Source organism: Belonocnema kinseyi, chromosome 6 (genome assembly GCF_010883055.1).
Source record: "Belonocnema kinseyi isolate 2016_QV_RU_SX_M_011 chromosome 6, B_treatae_v1, whole genome shotgun sequence".
NCBI classification, from domain to species: Eukaryota; Metazoa; Arthropoda; class Insecta; order Hymenoptera; family Cynipidae; genus Belonocnema; species Belonocnema kinseyi.
Window position 1 is genome coordinate 5,047,021 of NC_046662.1, and position 21,515 is coordinate 5,068,535.

The window sequence follows — 21,515 nt, forward strand, 5'->3', positions numbered from 1 at the left end:
ATATTTCTGTTAACCTTCATAAACGGTATCATTTACTTAAAAAAAGTTCCCTCTCAAAAATCGCCCAGGGAGGGGCTAAGTATTGATTTGCCCCCCTATGAAATCGAATGATAAATTCATCTGGTCGTCTGAATTCTTCCGAAAATCTCCCTGAAATCTTTATGAAATAATTTAAATCTTCACCAAATTTTATTAAACGCTAACAAATATTTTAAATCTTTGGGTAGTCATTGAAATATTTGTCAAATATTAGAAATTTTCAGGAAATTATTGAAATACTTCTCGAATAGCGAAATTTTTGGAAACCTTTGTAAAGTTTTTACAAAATCATTGAAATCTTTATAAAATATTAAAAATATTTCAAAAATATTTGATAATATTTGTGAAATAGTTTCAATCATACTGACATTTTTCAAGTCTCTAGGAAATCATTGAAATCTTTAAGACGTCTTCCCGAAATCTTTTAAATATTTTTGAAACATTTGTAAAACGATTGAAATCATTGGGAAATTATGTATGCCTTTGTAAAATCTTTTTAATCTATTCGTAATCTTTGCGAAATATTGCAAATCTTGACGAAATATTAAAAATCTTGAGGCAGTCATTGAAGTCATATTTGAAAATATTTTTGAATTATTTGGTACATTTTGGAAATTGTCGAAATCTTTGTCAGATCTTTGGAGATCTTTGAAATATATTTTTAAAAGATTTATAAATTTTTCTAATCCGTGTGAAATCATTTGGAATTCATGTATGCTTTGGCGAAATCTTTGGAATTTCATGTTTAATATTTCTAATATTTGGTAATATATTTGTAAGTTGATCGAAATCTTTCTGAAATCTTTGGAAAATCATTCATGTCTTTATGACATTTAGATACTAAACATTAATGTGCAAAGGGCTAAGAAAAGGTCTTTGTTTTTCTCATTCAAATTTCTATTTTAATTTTCAAAGACCCAGAGATAGGGTAAATATTGATATATCAAAAATCGACACACTGTGTCCCTTATTCCTTGTTTTCTCATTTTTTAAACCACAATATTCAATCATCGACGGTTAAAGATTAATCTTTTTTGGTTGAAAGCTCGATCACTGAATGTTTGATTTGAAACTACTTTTTTGGTAAAAAATTCAACTAATTTCCTTAAATCTAAATATCGAGCCGCTGTAAATCCTGCATTAGTCTGAAAAATCAAATATCTCTTTTCTATATTTTTTAACCAATGGTATAAAAAGAAGGAAGAACATAATAAAAATAAGAACATGCCAATATTGATATTTTGTTACTTATTAACACTAATAATAACGATTATTAGTTATAAACAATAAAATATAAATGTTGCCAGGTTCTTATATTGTTCTTTCTTTTTTTTAAATCCTTGGTTTAAAAATATAGAAAAATTTAGAAATTTGATTTTGCAGACTACTGCAGGAATTACAGGGGTTCATTATTCAAATTTAAGGAAAAACATAGGGGAAGTTTTCTACGGATAATATTTTTTAATATAGATAATCATTTATTTTCAAAAACAAAATTATTATCAGCAATATTAATTTTAAACCAAACATGCAGTATTCGATCTTTCAATTAAAAAAGATTAATATTCAACCGAAGATGATTGAATTACCAACATCTATTTATATTTTTAACATAAATAGTCCAATTTCATGATTGGGTTTTATTATTTCAGTTCGAATTTAAGTGTAAAAAAACGAAAATATGGAGGGAAAGGGAAAGTGTCTTGAAAATATCGAAAAAAGATGGGATTTAAAAAAAAAGGAGAAACCCGGGAATAGGGGAGACAGTGTGTCGATTTTTGATGCATAAAAATTTACTCTACCTCTGGCCTGTGCAAAATTGAAACGAAAACGGGTTCTGAACGGGAAAAACAAGTGCCTGTTTTTAACGTTGGGTAAATTAAAGTTTAGTCATTTCTTAAGGAATTTTCAATTCAATTGATCCACTGATAAATCTCTCTAAGGCTCGCTGACTCACAGTGAAATGCTACTGACTCAAATCAAGATAGCAGGTTTTTGTCACATTCATAGCGAAGGCGACTTTTTAAACATTTTTTTCTCCATACATTATTATTGTACGATAAAATCAAAGTTTTGAAATATTTTTAAAAAATTTTCAGGTTTTTTAACAATTATTATTTGTTCAAACAATTTTACCCCCCTGTCAATCTTGAAAATGTATTGTTCTTCGAATAAATGATACTATTCATGGAATTTAACAGTAATATTTTTTATTTAACATGTTTTCAAATTGTTGAGACAAATCAAATTTGTGTACGTCCATTTGGAAAAAGTCCTTTTGGCCGGTTTTAGTTTGAGAAATATTCGCAAACAAAAATAGCAAAATAAACTTAAAATGGGAAATTGTGTAATGAAAAATCTGTGGCTCAGTAAGCTCGGCAGTACGTTTGCTTATACGAATTGTTGCGTTGTCTTATTTTCAGACAGGTTTCTTTTACGATAGGGAATAATTATATCGCTAAAAGTTATTCTAAATTTAATAATTCTCTGATACTTTTAATTATGCAAGTTTCAAAAACACTATTAGACATTAAACTTGATTTATAAAACATTTTTATATTTCCAAAAAACTTTTATTTTCAGTAAGTAAAAATGTCGATTTTTCCATAAAAAGTAATGGTTAGATTAGTTAAATTTGTACTCAGAAAAGCAGTTATAATTTATTTTGTAATTTTTGTAAATAATGTAGTTTGTTTTTTAATTATTGCTTTTCGTTTAGGAGTCTTGATCAAATTATGATGCAAAGCTGGGTACGGCTCGGTTCTAGCCTTTATCCCCACCTAACATCCTTGCGTGCAACTCCTCTCTCCAGCCTCGCGCTCTTTCGTTCCGTCTTTATTCGTAGAATCAGTATATTGCATTTTTACTCTGAAAAAATTTTGTTCCGTTTTTACTCGAAAGATTTGTTTGTTCCCTTTTTACTCCGGAAAACTTACGTTTCATTTTCACTCCAAAACTGTTTATGTCCCGTTTTTACTTTCAATTGTTTAAATTAGCTTAAAATGTAACTTGACTTTTTAATTTCTTATTAGTCTTCTCTTTAATGCATGTACTTAAAATTAAGATATATAATTAAATGTATTGCATAATTTGAGATCAGAATACTGATAAAAGTAAATGTAGCCAAGACTAGTCAAAACATGCCCATTAGGGTTGTGCTTATTTATTCTTGATGGATTTTTTCTTTCGAATTTCTTTGGTCCCACTCCCCTATTTGGTTGAAATGACCAAAATAAAATGATCTCGACCAAATTTGAGCGAAATCGGTTAATACTAACACGTGGCCCAAAGTACTCAAAGTTTCTCATGCAATTAACATAGGGAAACATACCGTAAATTAAGAATGCAGTTAATTTTTTTATATTTCATTGAAATCCTTTGTCTCTGTACAATAATGATTTTTCGACTTTTCTAAATGAAATATGACAGCTAGGATTTAAAAGTTCAGAATCTTCGAACTGTAGAACTAGTAAAAGTTTTTATTCTTTGATTTTACAACTTAAGGGAATTTAACTTAAAATTGTTTAATTAAAATTTGTTAGAAGCTTTCATGTTATATGCACTAATCAGCAATTGTGTGCACTTTGATTGATATTTCACTTTTGTATTTGATTTTACATCTTTCAATGATTTCAATCTTTGACAATTTATACAAAATATGGTATGATTATTGTAATAATTAGTAACCATCCAAAAAACCTACCAAATTAGTGTTCTATGAAAGTTCGAAAAACAATTTATGAACCTTGACTATTCTAATTTTCGGATTATCAAATTCTCAGATAATAATTAAACAAAAAATATAAACTGCGTCTTCCCAACGAAATACTAACGGTGTAAAAATATACAAGTGTATATATATATACGATTACGTGCTTGAAACACTCGTTTAATGTCAAATTAAAATATTCTATCAATTTTCATTCGTATCAACAATCTTGCACCACGGAATCATAATAATCACGTTATCTGAATTGCTCATGTCTTGAATTAAGAATATCTATTAATAATGAACACGATTCTGATAATAATTCTTGCTGATTCATTTTTAATTATAGTAGATGGATCGAAATCAAATAAAATTAGAAATAAAAAAAAATCTACAATAAAAGATGATTTTTTAAACAAAATAGCCTTTCCGAGAATCTGCCCCGCGCCGCAGGTAGGTATAAAAGGAGCCATGCGGGGTCCGCGGGAAGTGGTTCACTGTATTTTATTTTTTGTGGAAAGTTGATTTTTACTATTATCTCGTTCCTCGTTATTCCGGTGGCAGTCATTGTACTACTACCGGAATACCGAAGATTTCGTATAGACCTCCCTCGGACTAGCTCCAGATTTCTTATGACTTACCACGAGACTCCCTCGAAAAGTTAATCGCGCGGTACTCGAAATAGATATCTCGAGTCTTCCCGACAGAGTTACGAATCCTTTCGACGAAGATTTCGCTGAACCGGCCGACTGACTGACTGACTGACTGGGAATAACTGGGACTAACGAAGGAACAACTCAATAGAATTCAGAGATTCCTAGTGACCTCCACATGGTCTTTCGTAAGTCCGGGATTTACCTGAAATCTCAGTGACCAGCCCTTTGATTAGATTTGCGTAAAATTTTACGCCCCCCCCCCCCCAGTTTTGGTCAAATGTCTATGTTGCGAGACCCCTTGAATCCAAAAAACAGATTTTTACGAATGTGTCTGTCTGTCTGTGAGCACGATTCTTTGGAAAAAAATCATTCCAACACAAAAAGTGAGCGCATTTTGAATATTTTTGAGACCACTTTTTTCAAAATTTAAAAATTCTCTGTGTGGTTATTCATAGCATTCAAAAAGTGGAACAATTTATCCTACGAATGTTTTCATAAAACCAAAAATTTTTTGGATTTTCTTGAAAAATCGAAAATCGAGGGGCTATTCACTGAGTAAAAATGAGTGGAGTAATCTGTAACTCAGAACTCATTCTTCGAAATCAAGACAAATATTCGAAGATCCGACAGATCGTAAGAATCCTTCCAACTCTTATAAAATCGTGCTCGTTCTCGGAGAATCAGGTAAACTCTTCTTGAGTAAACATGCGATCATTCTTGGGTCAGCGAGATTCAATCGTACTCTAGAGAACTAAGAGCTCATTCAGCCTAGGGGGTCTCGTTACGGAGCACAGCGGACGGTCGCTTGCTTAGCCGCACGACCTTTTTCATTGTTCGCAGATTAGATACGGTTGAATGGTTTCTCCGAATTGACCGAAAAATCATTTAAAAACTCTTTCGGTATTCTTTTAACTCATTCTGAACTCTTTCCCATTTTCATGTATTCTCTGAATTCATCCGTATTCTTGGCGTACTCTCTCCATTTTTACCGTACTCTTTCCATTCTCGCAAACTCTGACGCACTCTGACTCGTTCCGCTCCACTCAGGTGGAACTCAGCTCAACTCAGCGCAACTTTCAGTCAATATCACGCACTCTTTGAAATCCCGGTATTCTTGCACTCATCGTAACTCAGTGAATAGACCCTCATCGAAAATTCAAATTTTGACAGCATACAAAATAATGGGTAATCCAAAAATTACATTTTTCGGTCAAACTATTTAAAATACGGTAAAAGATGAGTAGAAAAAAATTGTGCATTTAAAAAAGATCTAAAAATTTGTTATAAATAACTTATTTATAGGATGCGTAGTTTTCGCTCGTGGTTGGCTTTACGATGGTAGTGATCAATCATCATTTGCACGATGTGGCTGTGTCCATCAAGGATGATCGGCTCCCTTTCCGCCACACTGATTTCACTCGATTCCTGAATACGACCTCGCATTTTTATAAATCCAGACAGTCCAACTGTTGTTGACTTATTTGTCCAGATCTAGTCCGTCCTTCAGACTTTGGATTGCCTGAGGAAAAGCTTCGATCTGAGATCATTTCAGAAGATGCTGCTCTGTCTATTTAATTTTAGATGTGGTTAGCTCTCCTCTTTTGTTTTCCCTTTTAAGCCAACGTAAGCGACTTACTTGACTCAGGATAAACGACAAACCATTTTTGATCATTGAGAGAACCTAGAAGAATAGAAAAAATAAGACATTTCTAAATTATAAATAGGCAAACAGAATTCTCTTTTTAACTCTGTTGCTTCCCCTTTTTCATTTTCTTGTATGGCTGTACTGGCCAGGCATCTTTGGTGTGGCTTTATCTGCCACATTATCTTCAGTGGGACCCATCACTATTCCGTTTACGTGGTGATATCTAGAATTTCGGCAATTCTGTGAGCAACGAAAGTTTGATATCTTCTTGCTTCCGATCGAATCCATCTTAACACTGTTATCGAATCCGACCAGAATACCTGTCTATCAATTTTTAAACTGTGGTTGTCACGTATGAATTTCGCCAAGAGACTGGCCATCACAGCAGCCTATAATTCTAGATGTGGCATATCCGAAAACGTGAAGTTGTATACTCTTCACTCTTTTACTTCCCGTCGACTATCATCTTTGAATCTTCAGTGTTCATGTTTGTTGCAGATCCTGCAACCAGGTTCTCCATCTTCCGTATAGATCCATTCGTATTTTCTCATCCCAAATGATCCTTTTTTCTCTAGATACCTTGAAGAAGAATTTTTGCTCGTATCACGAGGTGGGAGATTAAACCTAAAGGATCGAACAAAGACATAGTCGTTTTTAGAACCTTCATTTTTGTTGGTATCCGTTGGCTTTGATTGGCCTCTGGATTCCAAATCATATCTAAGACCCTGGATTTTTCTTCTTGCGAGATCGATACTTGCTATCCGCTTGAAACCACTCTTTTTGTAGGTAGTGCGTCAAGTACTTCTTGAGATTCAGACAACCAGTTACATATCACGAATCCTCCTTCCTGGTGTACCAGGACGATGTTTTTGGCTAATTGAATGGCTTCAGCGTCCATATAGTGCTTTTCTATTATCGCACGACACGTTGCGGGATACTCCTGACGAAATTATCGAGCGTTCCTGTTCTTGATTTCCAGGACTATGTACGGAGAAAATACGGTTCCAAATATCATGGATTCTATTGTAATCACTCTCATTCTTCCCGTCTCTACGTCTCTCGTGCAGAAACGTTGACTGTCCCGATCCTCCAGCCAAATTCGTACTATCCTTCTTTCCCTGAAAGTGAGAAGTACTCCTACCAAAGAGTTCAATAAATTATGTCCTTTTAATAACCGATCATTCAAGCTAGTGCCGTTACTCTTTGCTGCTGCATCGAACACGAGGCAGAGTTTCTCGGCTTCTGAGGATGAATCACTACAAAGTGTGATAAATAACACGTCCTTGAGTTAATTTTTGCTTTTCCTTCTTCAGTTAGAAGTACGGTATATTTTTCTTCCTGATACTCTTTGTACATGGCGTTATACTTTTCCTTCAGGGTCGAATTCATTGATAGCTTCGTCTCCACTAATAGATGTCTTTTCTCCGCTGTCCTTCGTCTCTCAGGAAGTACGTCATTATCCCTTCTCCATAAGAGATCAACTTCCCAATGATCACCTACTCGTTTGGCAGTCCTATCGAGTGTCTATACCTCTTCGATCTTCCTTTAATCGAAATGTCTGCGGTACCGGAGTGATTCAGAAGGCTTCGGTACTCCAGAGCTTCCGAAGAAGTTCACACATTTCGCATTCTTCTTTGTTCCTGTGAATTAAAAGAGTATAGTTTTCATCCACTCGACCATCAAGGTACTTTCCATGTAGTAACCATCCTAGTGCGGTGAGTGATGCCTTTGCTGCGCGAGGTCGCCCAACTATAGTCTTTTGTACTTTTATGAAATGGGAGTGATCCTCTCCTTTTAACAGCTTTGGTTTCGCCCGTTCCATGTCGTAGATATTCAAACCTTTGATATGATCCCCATGCTTTCATGTCTGCTGTTATAGATTGGTGAGAAAGTTTCACCCTTTTTTTGTTACGTAACTATGTTAGTTGAAAGTGTTTATTTGTAGTGTCTTTAACCCTGCAGCTCACTCTACTCGATTGATCATCTTTCAATGTTGACTTGTCCATCCATTTCATCAGCAGCGGCTCCGTCGGTCCTCGTAATCCTAGTTCTCGAGCAAGGTCATTTTGTATTAGTGTGACATTAGAAGCAGTATCCAGGTAAGCATATGTATCAACTTCACCGGCCGGTTCGTTCACTGTAACCAGAAAAATTCTTAAAAGGTCTCTTTTACGCAACTCACGTTAACATTCCACGGATTCGGTGAATCTCGCTTCGTTTTTTTTGGTCGTCGAGCACTGAGATTCTTCATCACGATTTTTTATCAGCATTGTGTTCATTGAAGCTTAATGATTATGGTTGGAATGCATTCTTCCTTATGAAGAAGTGGGTGAGGGCTCTTTTAACATTCGTCTCTCCCACATGGACCTCGTTTACATTTTTGAAATGGACGTCTTCGTTCCAAGCTCCCGAAACACGCTTTTCTTCTTTTTGCCCATTTCCACCTTTCCCCGATAACGATCTTCTTGATTTACGGACATTTATTAATAGTGTGTTCTTTGTTGCAATACCTACAATTATCATATTTTTCTTCGTTAACAGATCATACACACTTCTCTTTATAAGGTTGATCTAAATCTAGAAGGTTTATTACGGCACTCGCGCATGCTGCTTTTTTTTCTTGCCATACTAAAAAATCTTCTAAAGTCACTGACTCATTTTTGTATACCAGAATTTCGCCCCATTCTAACCGTAACGGCGCAGGCAATTTTTGTATTAATTGATTTGTCAAGACGGGATTTCATAGATAAGCGGGACAATTTACTGATTTGATGGACCCTGTTAGGTTAATTACTTTAGTGGAAAATTCCATTAGCGATTGAGGCCTTACCTCTTTCATTGTTGGGCTATCTGTGGCCTTACGTATTAGATGTTGGATTACATGTTCCGTTCGTCCGAATCTTGCCTTTAGGACCCCTATGACTTTTTCGCAATCCACTGTTATCAACAAACTTCTTACGGGTTCCAAAGCCTCCCCTTTGAGAAATTTCTGCAGGCGCATTGCATTTTCAAAGAAACTAAATCCGCAAGCCTCGGTAGTTTGTGTAATATGCACTCAAGAATACAGGCCAATCGGTGATGTTTCCACTGAACGTGGGCAAATCTCCTCCCATTGCCTGTATTACTAAATATTTGCCTAAATCTGAGTCATTTTTGTTGTTCTTAGGCTTAGATTTCGCAACCCCATTTTTAAGCTTAATGGACGAGTTCGAACATGCCAACTTTTTCATCCAAGAATGTACCTTTTATTTCGCAAATTGTTCTGTGTTGTCAGGCAAAGATTCGATATCGTCATCTTCGCTCTCTCCCATTTCAGAGAGCTCCAATCTGTTTCTGTAATTCCAAGATTCTTTTATTTCGCTCAACCTGTTTCTTCTCGATTTCTCGTTATTGTCGATTTTCTTCGTCAGCTTGATGCAGTTCTGCCAATAGACAATCTCGTGTACTCTTAGCAGCACTAGACGTCACTGAGCGACGTTAACTTCCCCTGATACTATTTTCTGATTCGTACGATTCAATGACTGAAGTTTGATTAACATTATCTTGTGTCAGAGTATAATTAAGATGCGAAGTTTCGTGTACCTTTTCTGCTTTTTTGTCTTTCGTCACTTTCTCCTTTTTTGAAGGGCTTTTTTGCATTCTTTTTGGCCGTTTTTGTGGTACTTAGTGTGAATTTGCTTGGAATTTTTTCTTTGGTGCATCGGCTTCTTCGGCGTGGTAGGGGTTCAGCTTCTTCGTAGCGAGGACTGCCTTGATTATGCGTCCCTTCTCATCTCACTTGCTCGCGGGACTCCTTCCTTCTCCTTCCTTCTCCTTGCCTCCGCTTCATTCTGCTTCACCCTTGCCTGAGCTTGTTACCTCTCTGTCACACTAACGTGACTTCTTGTTTCTCCGATGTTATCTCCGGAGTTTTTCCGCGACGCAATTTTCCGAGTACCGTTAGTGTGCATTTTTTCGCAGGAACTTTGATTTCCCTCATCATACATCGTTTTTTGTTTTTTTGCACTTAACCTTGCACGTAACTATAATTGTAAATCCACTGCGTTTAAGGATCCGGCTCGAAGGACCATGTAATTAATGAACGAATATTGATTATTCATTTACGTGCAAGCAAAGGAAAAAAGTTTATATAAGTTATGAGACACACTGATTTTACACATTACAAATACATTGTTTATTGTTCACACTTCTGTTGAATACAAGAGTTCATTAATGCCGAGAAAAATAATAGCTATATGGAAAGTTGATTATAAATTGAAAAAGAGAAAGAAAGATAAAGTCAGGAAGGAAAGTTAGAAGTGACGCTTCACTTCACAACGATAGGATTGCTCGCTCGAAAATACGTCTAATCTGTCTACTTCTCAGTACAGAACTAAGCTGTCCTTACTGCCCTTAAGAGTACTTGCTCATCTTTTCCCGACCTCTCATTGTTTAGGGACTTCTGCAGTTTTTCTAAATCTAACACTGTGCCTCAAACGGTTCATTTTTGTAAATGAAATATTAATTTCAAGATATATTAAATCAAACTGAAGTTTACCTTAGAGTTAAATTATTATACAATGCTGAAGGTTTGTGACCTTTTCAGCATAAAACACTAACCAGCTATGACTCTCAGTTCAAACTAATCGCCCTCTTCCCCCTTCATTAATTGAAGTTTCGCGGGACTGTTGTTGTAACTAAACTCTCCACCCTAGACACTTTGAGAACCTTTTTTAGGGAATTATTAGAAGATGAAGCAATAGGACACCACAACAGCGATGCAGAACACGATGCCGTAGAAAATTCAATTGACAAAGTCTGGGTCACTGAGGTTAGGGATATAATTTACAAGTTAAAAAACGGTCAGGCCGCATTGTAGGTCGTATGTGTAACGTTTAAATCGTAAAAATAACATTCGAAATGAGAAAATTCAGTTGAAAAAACGACATAAAATTACAATAAAATGTTTAATAACAAAATTTTTTTAAAGGATACACAGTTTTCTTTTAAACGAGACAATGAAACTACGTCTCTTTAAACGATATAAAATTTGAGTGACAAACTCGTGGGCGAATGGCGAGATAGGCGATGAGAATGTGTTCGTTAAAACCGAAGGAGCTTTAACAAAAGAGAATTCACAATCGCCAAATTACTGTTTTCGATGCATTGACCTTTAGTTTTAAAAAGTATGTGCACAAAGACCGAGCGCGTAGTGCAAGGTAAATACATTATCATTTTTGGTTAAAATCTCAAGTATTTCAGTTAAATAATACTCAATCAAGATGAAAATTCATCTGTTTGGTATAACATTTCACTAGTCTAGTTTAAGATTCATAATTCTATTTTTAAATTAATTTATTTTGTAATTTTTGTTCTGGTTTCTTAAAAAATGTTCAGAATCGGGAAATGGCCAAGAATTAAAAATCGTCCGCCGAATCGCCGCCCTGATTATAGTCGTTTAGTCAATATTTCTGAAAATAATTAAAAGAAATGTAAATTGGTGTTTTCTAGGTGGAGCCTGTTCAATGGACTTTCGAGAACATCGACGTGACCGAGGATTCCAGTCCCACGGCGCTTCGTCACCTCGCAGATTTTCTTTCGAAAAAGCACTTCGACTTAGTGATCAATTTGCCCATGCGAAATGGAGACGCAAGAAGAGTATCTAATTTTAGGACTCATGGCTACCGGACAAGAAGACTTGCCGTCGATTATTCGGTTCCTTTGGTGACGGATGTCAAATGCGCGAAACTCTTAGTCGAGGTATGTCGTTAAGTGCTTAGCTTGAGAGTCAGGAAGAGAAGTAGTAAGGTACAACTATTTGGCGACAGTGTCCCACTCCCACTCCTCGGCCGTCTGTCTAGACTAGCGCCTTCCCCCTCCACTACGCTGCGAGGTCATTGAACCTTACGGGGGCATAGTGGATCACGTGGGAAACACCCTCACCCCCGCAAATATACCCCCCTCCCCAACCTCTGATAACTACTGATGATGCGAGCACGTGCATGTTTGTCTGGGCCTTGTTGCGCTAGATACTTGTATTTGTTTGGAGGAATAGATATATAATACATGGAATTCGGGGGAAGTTTATACTTGTGTAATGTGTATACTTTTGTAATATGTAGGGTGGTTGGAGTTTCAGAAAGACTATATGACGCAATATTTTAAAGCTGCCCTCGTGGCTTTCAAATTCTACAATACTTCTGAAAGGAATTCATAAACGTCTATAATTATTATCATTATTACCATAAACTATTATATGATAACTATTATATGATATTGTCATTCAAATTTTATACCATGAGAGAGTTTTTTTAATTTGTTCAAGGGCATCTATTGCTTGATACATATTTTTTTAGACATATAAAATTATCTGGCTAATGAATTTTGGGCCTATTATTACTAAAATACAAATAAAAACAAAATCAGACGAATTTTAGTCTTAAGTTTTGAGAGTCTTGTTAAGATTTTGGCTTTACTGAAACTCTGAATATCGAAATCAATTTTTATTAGTCAGTATAATTTTTATATTTTAGGAACGAATAATATTTCATAATTGGATTGAAAAAATATTACTAATTTATGTTCTGTCTCAAAGGGAGAAGTTGGTTAAGTAGAATTGTTTAGAAATTGAATTTTTGAAATCTCAGTTTTTCGAATAAAAATGAAATCATCTCAATTTACCATTAGTTTTCTTTAAAAAAAAATCGTTCAATTTCTATATCGTTTTTAGAAATAAATATGTGACGTGCGCCGAAGAGGGGCCCGTTCATTTTTCGGAACGGATAAAATTTAAGAAAGGTAAAATTTCAGAATGGGTTATAATACATAATGGTAAAACTTAGGAATACCAAAAATTCGAAAAAGGAATAAATTAGAAATCCAAAACTCTGAAAGGTATTTCTTCGGAAACCAAAGAAGCGGAATGGGTGAAAATTCAGAAGCGTTAAAATTAGGAGGGTGAAAAATTAGGAATATGTAAATATACGGAGAGGAAAAATTCGGAAAGTAGACAGATTCGGAATAGTAAATAAATGTTGCTATTAGCAGGTGAATAGTTTTTTTTATTTATGGTAGAATTTTTCCTCTCCGTATATTTACATATTCCTAATTTTTCACCCTCCTAATTTTAACGCTTCTGAATTTTCACCCATTCCGCTTCTTTGGTTTCCGAAGAAATACCTTTCAGAGTTTTGGATTTCCTACTTATTGCTCTTTCCTACTTTTTGCTATTCCTTAGTTTTACCATTATGTATTATAACCCATTCTGAAATTTTACCTTTCTTAATTTTTACCGTTCCGAAAAATGAACGGCCCCCGCCGAAGAAAGGGGGCTTACTCTAAAAAGTGAGATTTTTCAGAGCTTGCGGTCGAAGTTGACCCAATAGACGCGACTTTTAGGAGAAAGAGAAGGCTCACGAAATCTTCCCTTTCTACTCACCACTCGATTCTCACGCATATAGCTGCGTCGCAACAACGGCTCACGGACGGGGTATAGATGAGACGCGGAGATGTGGTAGTGAGTGGTGGGAGCTGATTCACGGGATCTCGAGTTCTCGAGCGAAAGCCCGATTTCTCGGGTAACTGACAACTCAATTATTAGCAATAATAACGCTCGGAAATTTTTTTCTATGGTTTCATTAAAAAGAGCAACTCAAAAACTATCGAAAGATGTCAAAACCTCGATTTCGATTTTTTTAGATTAAGCCCCCTTTCTTCGGCGCACGTCACATATAACGAAAAACAAGTAAAGGGAAGGTGTCCAAAACAGATTATCCGAATTTTTAGAGAATAGAAAGGGGTATCTAATAAATTATGCATCTTGTAGTAAAGTTACTTTCGCGTGCTTTTCCTTTCTAATTTGTATTTAAATGAGATATGCTTTGACACTTCGCACAGATTCTCCATGCCACTTTCAACAGATATTTAAGAGAAACAGAAGAAAAATAGTGCTATTTGAGGAAAAAGAGAATTTTCTACCTAGGTTGTAAATATAAATCTATATATGCTAGATGATGTACCACAACTAAGAAAGAATCGGCGAGGATAATTAAAAAAGCATTAATTCTAAGGTTGTCAAAATGCATAAAAGAATTTTCTCTTCTATCATTCTGATGGATGGCAGGTTGTTAGCACTGACATTCATTATGTTTATATTAAAGCGAAATTTGGCAGGATAACGTTGATGTTGGTAAAAGATAAACTAAGAAAATTAATACATCAACGACTGCAACTATTTCACAACCTTATAAAGTTAATTGAAAACCTATCTTTTCAGAACATCATCGAACTGATGGTTGCAAACATATTCCGTGATCTGAGTCTTTTTTATGATTGGTTTTAAAAGAAGACTTTGTACGAGATAATGTATACTGACTAAAATATTATGGTCTTATAAATTGTTAATTTTTGTAAAAGTATTTAATCTCATTTAGATGTGTTTAACTTCCGAGGTTTATTTTAGAAAGAACATTGATATGAGTTTTTAACCATTATGATTTCCTGTATTCAACTTTACCCTACATTCAATTTTTGTTTTGATTACAAAAATTAACGGAAGAATTAGCTGATTCCGCAAAGGCATGGCAAATATTATATTGGATTGTATAAGTGCGGAACTGAATGTCCAATTCAATCCAGTTTTTGTATCATGTAAAACTTCCTCTAGAAATATTTCCCTATCTTTTTCGAAAAATACCCAAAAGTTCTTCGTTTCTTCATTCCTATAATGAGAAATTTATTTCCAAAATACCTTCAAAACATTCTTTGAAAGGCAACAAATACATCATATCTTGAATCCATTAAGAAAATTTTAACTAAATATATAATTGTATATGTAAAACAAAAATTTCTAGCAGAAAAATAAACTTTGCGACCTTACAATCTCTTGGAAACGTGAAAAAGTGTATTAGAATAAATTCATGTAGGCACATTGGGCTGGGATGAAGTAAGGGTCTTCGCTCTTTGCGTTAATCTACAAGGTACTTACTTATATGTATTGATTATTAATAGAGAAAAATGTTTAGAGACTGTAACTTTGTTAATAATATATTTGTTTTAATACTGAAGCTACAATATAAAAAGGTCCTTTTTGTTTTATATCAGAATAATACAGAAGAAACTAGCGTTAAATTTTGTTGCAATATAAATATACTATTCTATATTTTTTCGAGAAAAATAACATTTTGGCCTACAAAATTAATTCAATATTGTATTCATAGTAACATTTAAAACACGTAGAGTTATTCATAATTTTCAAAATTCCATTTCTAAAGAATTTTACCTAATCAACTTAATTAATGATAATAATAATCATAAAAATAGTCAATTTGAAGTATATGCATGTGTTCGATGTAAGCTATTAATTTTCCTCTTCTTTTAGAAAGAAAGTTTTTTTTAATAACTTTGAAATTAATTTCTCTATTAAAAGTCATTAAATTAGAATCATAGAAGTTAATCAATTCCTTTCAGCAGTATTATGGAATTTTAGAAGCCATGAGGACAGCTTTAAAATATTTGATTAGATTCTTGGGTATCAAAGAGAGTGCTGAGGATTGTTAATTTCTATCTATTTATTTTGTCTTGCCTTGATAAGTATGAGTACAGAAACGTTGCCAATTCAATTTTTTTGTTTTGTTTTATTTTGAATGTTATTTTATTGTAATTTGATAGTAATAGAAATAAAAAAGACGAAAGAAAGAAAAAAAAGAAGGATTAGGATGTGGTTGGTTGCCTTCTCATTTTTCTTTCTTCCTTTTAATTCTTGTCCGAAAACTATTTTTAAAAATTTTTTTCAGATTACAATGGGATATTTTGTTTGTTTGTTCGTTGTGGTCCAAATTTAGACGTTTGATTCTTGTTTTCTTTTTTTTTTAACTGGAGTTTGCATCAATTTGATTATTGAACGTTAAATAGGATTTTAATCTAATTTAAATTTCCTAAATTTTTAAATATTGCATCATATAGTTTTTCCGAAACCTTATCAACCCTGTGCAAGTATACACTTCCCTGTCAGTAATTATAAGTGATAGGGGGCATATTTTTGGGTGGCCGAGGAGTGGGGGTGGGCGGCTTTCGCCCCATAGTTGTACCTTACTACTAAGTGATAAAAACCGCGAATCTGTCCGATATACTCTCTGACTCATTATTAATTCCAATTCGATGATATAATTGCGATATCAGTACGCGATTAGAAAAAATCTCTTTTCAGAAGCCACTGAGCTATTTGGAAGACTTAAGATAGTGCTTCTCTTCTTTAATAATAATTTCTTTATCCGCTCTTCACCCAATTCATCCTCCTCTAAAATCTTTACCACATTCGCTTGCCAGCTTCTGTATCTTCAGTTTTTCTTCTTTAGCCTTTCTATATATTTGCTCTTCTCATTCAGAGATTTTGCACTTTCTGTTCTCTTTCTTCTCCAATATATCTTTTCCCTCAGCTCCTTTCCTAATATAAATCTTTCTATTCTTGTCCATATTTTCTCTCACTATCTCTTTTCTAAATACTTTGCAACTACCTTTTTACTTCTCCACATCTCATTAATTCTATCGTCCTTAATCTCCTTTCGTCTGCCTCTTTCGATAAATTCCCTTCTTTTTCTTCTCTTTTTTTCATCCACACATCTCAGTGTAATGCTTAATTTTTCTCTTATATTCTTCTAAGCTACTGCTTCCTTTCCTCCTATACTCATTTTATTTATCCTATCATTATTTTTACCTCTTCGTTTATATTCCCCTCTCTCATTTTTATATTCTTCACCTTTCCTTAAGTTATTTTTTCCCTTATATAGACCACTCAATTCCCTCTCTCTCTCTTAATTTCATCTTTACTTTCTATTTATCACTATTGTTATTACTCTTTTTCCTCTATAAGGTCACTATTCTGGGAATGTGATCCGAATCAATAGAATTTCCGAACTCTTGTTTCTTGGAATTCTCTCTTAGCTTGTCTTCCACTATCATATAATCAATTACCCTTCTCTTTTCTCCTCCTGCGCGTGTACATTTAACTGTCTCATCATACTCTATATTTCCGTTCAAAGTAAGCCCTCCCATATCCTTCAAGCTTTTATAATTTTTCCCCTCCCCATTCAGTATCTTGTCTTTAGAGTTCCTTCCTCTTTCTGCTCTACATTCTCTATTATAAGCTTAATTCCGTCTTTATTTATTTTTTTAAATTTATTTTATTTTTATTTTGTTCCACCCGGGAAAATCGGGGGAATCGGGAGAAAGCCGGGAGAATCTTGCGCTGGGATAAAGCCGAAATAGCAATCAGGGTGGCCACCTACCCAGAAGAATAGGGACAAAACCGGGAGAAGCTTTCACCGGGAGAAACCCGGGATAAAGTCGGGGGAAAAATATTCCACCGGGAAATTTCCCGTTTATTTCATAGTTTGCGAATTTTGTAATTATTGACAGTTCTCAAATAGAAATTATATCACTTTTAAAGTGTTTAGAATAATTAAACTATAAAGGTTCACAATAGTTCTCGCAGTATTTAAAATTTTGCACTTTAGAATGGCGAAAATGACTGACTTTTAATTGGACAAAATCACATCTTTTAGTAACAAAAAATTATCTAGTCCTTTTAAATGTCATTTTGTACTACGACATGATATGTTACTTATTAATAATATATTTATCGTCTCTCAAATGTCTATAATTTTAAGTTAAAATTATATTTTGAATGTGCAATTCTGAAACAGCTTAATCCTTGAGGCCTTGAAACTAAAGTTTTTTTCTTAAATTAATTTTTGTAAATTTTAAATTTCACAATATTGTAGTTTAAAATTCAAATATTCAAAATTTTAGGACCATTGCGATTATAAATATTAAAAAATTTAATATCAAAAGCCTTGGTGTCAGTTTTGAATTTAATAATTTTAATTTAATCTGATTTAATCTGAATTTTAATTCACAATGTAAAATCTTTAAATTGTTCGCTTTTGTGTTGAAGATTTAAACAAATAAGTAATTTCAAATTAAAAAATATTTTATATTCAAAAAGTCTAGAATATATAATAATTCTAAAGGGATTTTGAATTTTAAAGGGGTTGAGTATAAAAAAGTATCAATATCACAATTTTGTTTTAACTAAAATTGTTTTCAGTTTTACATGAAGTTCGCGTTCGTTTAAGTTTCAACATTCGGCAGTAGAAATCTTTTCGTTTTAAACGTTTCCCATCTAAAATTGCTATATATTTTCAAAGGTTTTTTTAGAATAATTCAATTAATTTCTAATTTTAGGAAAACTTCTCTAATTAGTTTTAATGTTAACTAGTAATTTTATCATGTTATGAAAACTTAAAATTCTAGATTTTCAGAAGCTTTGCCTTTGAAACATTCGATTTAGCTTTCAATATTAAATTACCAAGTCTTAATCGCTTTAAATTCAAATCACTCAAATTGAAAAGTTATCGATCTTTAATGGTTTAATCTTTAAAAAAAACCCTTTTAATTATAAGTAATACAGCTCCAATTCCTCTGAATTTTGAATGACCCTATTTCCACAATTTGAATTTGAAAATATTTAATTTTTTACGTTTTGACATTGTCATATTTTCGATATTTTAATCCAAAATCATTCTTTTTTCGCGATTATCCAAATCCAATTCAAATTATTTATTTTTTAGCGCTTCGACTTATAAATTATACGGTTTAACTCCGTTTTCTAATTAAATTGTCCAAAATCGTTCGCATTTTTTAAAAATTTCAGGTGCTTGCAATTCGAATTTATTAATTATTAATTATTGTATCAAAAATATTTAAAACCTTATATTAAAAAATTGGTTTTATAATTGATTTTTAAATTTGTTAATATCTTTCATGTTAGAAAATCAAAATTCAGAAACAAAAACTTCCTTATTTTATTTATATGATTCATAGTAAATTGGTTTCTTGCAAAAGGGTTCTCTCATGCTTATTGATTTCTGAAATTTATCATATATGCGAAAAAGCTGTGTTTCTCCAAGAGAGTTGATTTTTTTTAAACCGGGAGTAATCACGAATATTTACCGGGAGAACCGGGAGAAAGCCGTGATAAAAAAATTTGAAAAATAGTGGAAAAATAGAGGAAAAATAAAAATAGGAAATAGATAAGAGAAAACTCTTATCTATTTCCTATTTTTATTTTTCCTCTTTGCTTTTCGAACGTATCAAACGTAATTCTTGGTCAAGTTGATTTTATTATTATGGTTAAAAATCGCAACTATTTGATTAAAAAATAATCTATTTTGGTTGAGAATTCAAACTATTTTGTAGAACATTCATTTCAACATCAACGTTTTTCTTTGAGAATTCATCCATTTTATTTGAAAAGTCATCTAATTAGTTCGAAGTGCAACTACTTCCTTAAAAATTCATTTATTCGGTTTAAGATTCATCATTTTAGTTGACAAACCTTTTTTTTTGTTTAAAATTTAATTATTTTTCTGAAAATTATGTTTTCTAAAAGGGCATGTGACACAGCTAAATACCTATATTACCGACGACAGTTTTTCAGTTCACTGAATGTTTTTTTGAACCTAAGAACTTTTTTTGTAAATAAAATATCGAGCTGAAACTTTGGGAAATGTATTATAGTGCAATAAAGTACGTTTCGGTACTGCATTTTGCTAGGAACTTCACTGAAAATTATTTCATCTTTTTTCTGAACCTCAACATTTTTTGATCGTTCGAACTTTTTTTTTACATAAAATATCGGTCTCAAACTTTGAGAAATGCAAGAGCCGAAAGAAAACTACGTTTAAGTACAAAGCTTAACAATAAAAGATGTAAAATAATATATTTCAACAATCAACTCCAACGGCATCAGCCGGTAACGTTGTACACAAAAATACGAAACCTGGCGGCCACTAGACGAGGCTCTCGAGAGTTCGTATTTTCGTGTACAACGTTACCGGCTGATGCCGTTGGAATTGAATGTTGAAATTTTTTTTTACATCTTTTATTATTAAACTTTGTACTTAAACGTAGTTTTCTTTCGGCTCTTGCATTTCTCATAGTTTGAGACCGATATTTTATGTATAAAAAAAGTTCGAACGTTCAAAAAATTTTGAGGTTCAGAAAAAAGATGAAATAATTTTCAGTGAAGTTCCTACCAAAATGCAGTACCTAAACGTACTTTATTGTACTATAATACATTTCCCAAAGTTTCAGCTCGTTATTTTATTTACAAAAAAAGTTCTTAAGTTCAAAAGAACATTCAGTGAACTGAAAAACTGTGATCGGTAATATAGGTATTTAGCTGTGTCACATGCCCTTAACTGAAAATTTAACTTGTACAATGTTTGGTTCAAAATTTATCTTCTTAAATTGAAAATTAAATAATTAGTTTGAAATTCCTGTATTTTATTAACATTTCGTATTTTTGGGAGAATAATTCAGCTTCTTAATGACTAATTCCTCCTTTTGGTTAAAAATTCCTTTAAAACTCAAATATTTGGTTAAAAACTCTTGTACTTTGAATTGAAATTCGTCTATTTTGGAAGAAATTAGACGAAAATTGATCTTTTTGCTTTAAAAATAGTTTTTACTTACTTAGAATTAATGTTGTTAAATGAAAATGTAACTGTTCCATTTTTATAGAAAATTGATCTTTTTTTGACAAAAATTTAATCTTCTTGGTTGAAAATTTACTTTAATTTGATTGAAAATTAGAGTTTTTTACTGAAAATTTGATTATTCTAGTTTTCATTGAAAATTTATCCGTTGTAGGTGGAAATTCAACTATTTGTTGAAAATCTGTCTTTTTTGGTTGAAACAATTAGTTCAAACTTAATTTTTTTAGTTAAAAATCAATTTCTGTTGTTCAAAATTTAAATATTTTGATCAAAATTCGTTTTTTTGTCTGGAAATTTGTTTTATTAACTATAAATTTAAGTATTTTATTTTCGGCAAAAAATTTATCTTTTTAGTTGAAAATTCATGTATTTATTTAAAAATTAAATTAGTTTTGAGTTGATGATTTATCATTTTAGTTAAAATTTAAAAAATTTCGTTTATTGCGAAAAATTGACATTTTGTGATAAAAATGTAATCTTTTTTATCAAAAAAATTTTGCGTTATGTGGAAAATTCAACTATTCTATTTTTTGTAAAGAATTCTTTTTGTTCATAACCTTATAGTTAAAAATTCATTTTTTTACCATATGAGTTGAAATTTTATCGGTTAAAAACAGAAGTTTTCCAGTTAAATATTTATCATTTTAGTTGAAAATTCACCTTTTAGAATGGAAATAAATTTACTAGGCTGAAAGTGCAACTCTTTTGTTACAAATTATTTTTTTGGTTGAAGATTCGTAATTTTAATTGAAAATTCATCTTTGGAGGAAAATGTTAGTACTTTGTTAAAAATTAATTTTTTAACTAAAAATTTCAATATTTCAGTAGAAAGTTAAACTATTTTGCTTAAAATTTGTTTTTATTGTTGCTAGAAATTAGATTTTTAACAGAAAAATTAACCATTTTATTTTTGGTTGAAAATGTTTTTT

The 21,515-nt window shown here is 32.6% G+C and overlaps 1 protein-coding gene across 1 annotated transcript in view; it reads left to right on the top strand.

Annotated features, from left to right (window-relative positions):
* The window catches only part of LOC117174545 (CAD protein), a 179,722-nt gene that overhangs the window by 91,590 nt on the left and 66,617 nt on the right, over window positions 1-21,515 (top strand). The window contains exon 15 of the mRNA XM_033363749.1: window positions 11,540-11,788. Within this exon, the coding sequence (XP_033219640.1) occupies window positions 11,540-11,788 (249 nt within the window). The remainder of the gene's footprint in view (window positions 1-11,539; window positions 11,789-21,515) is intronic.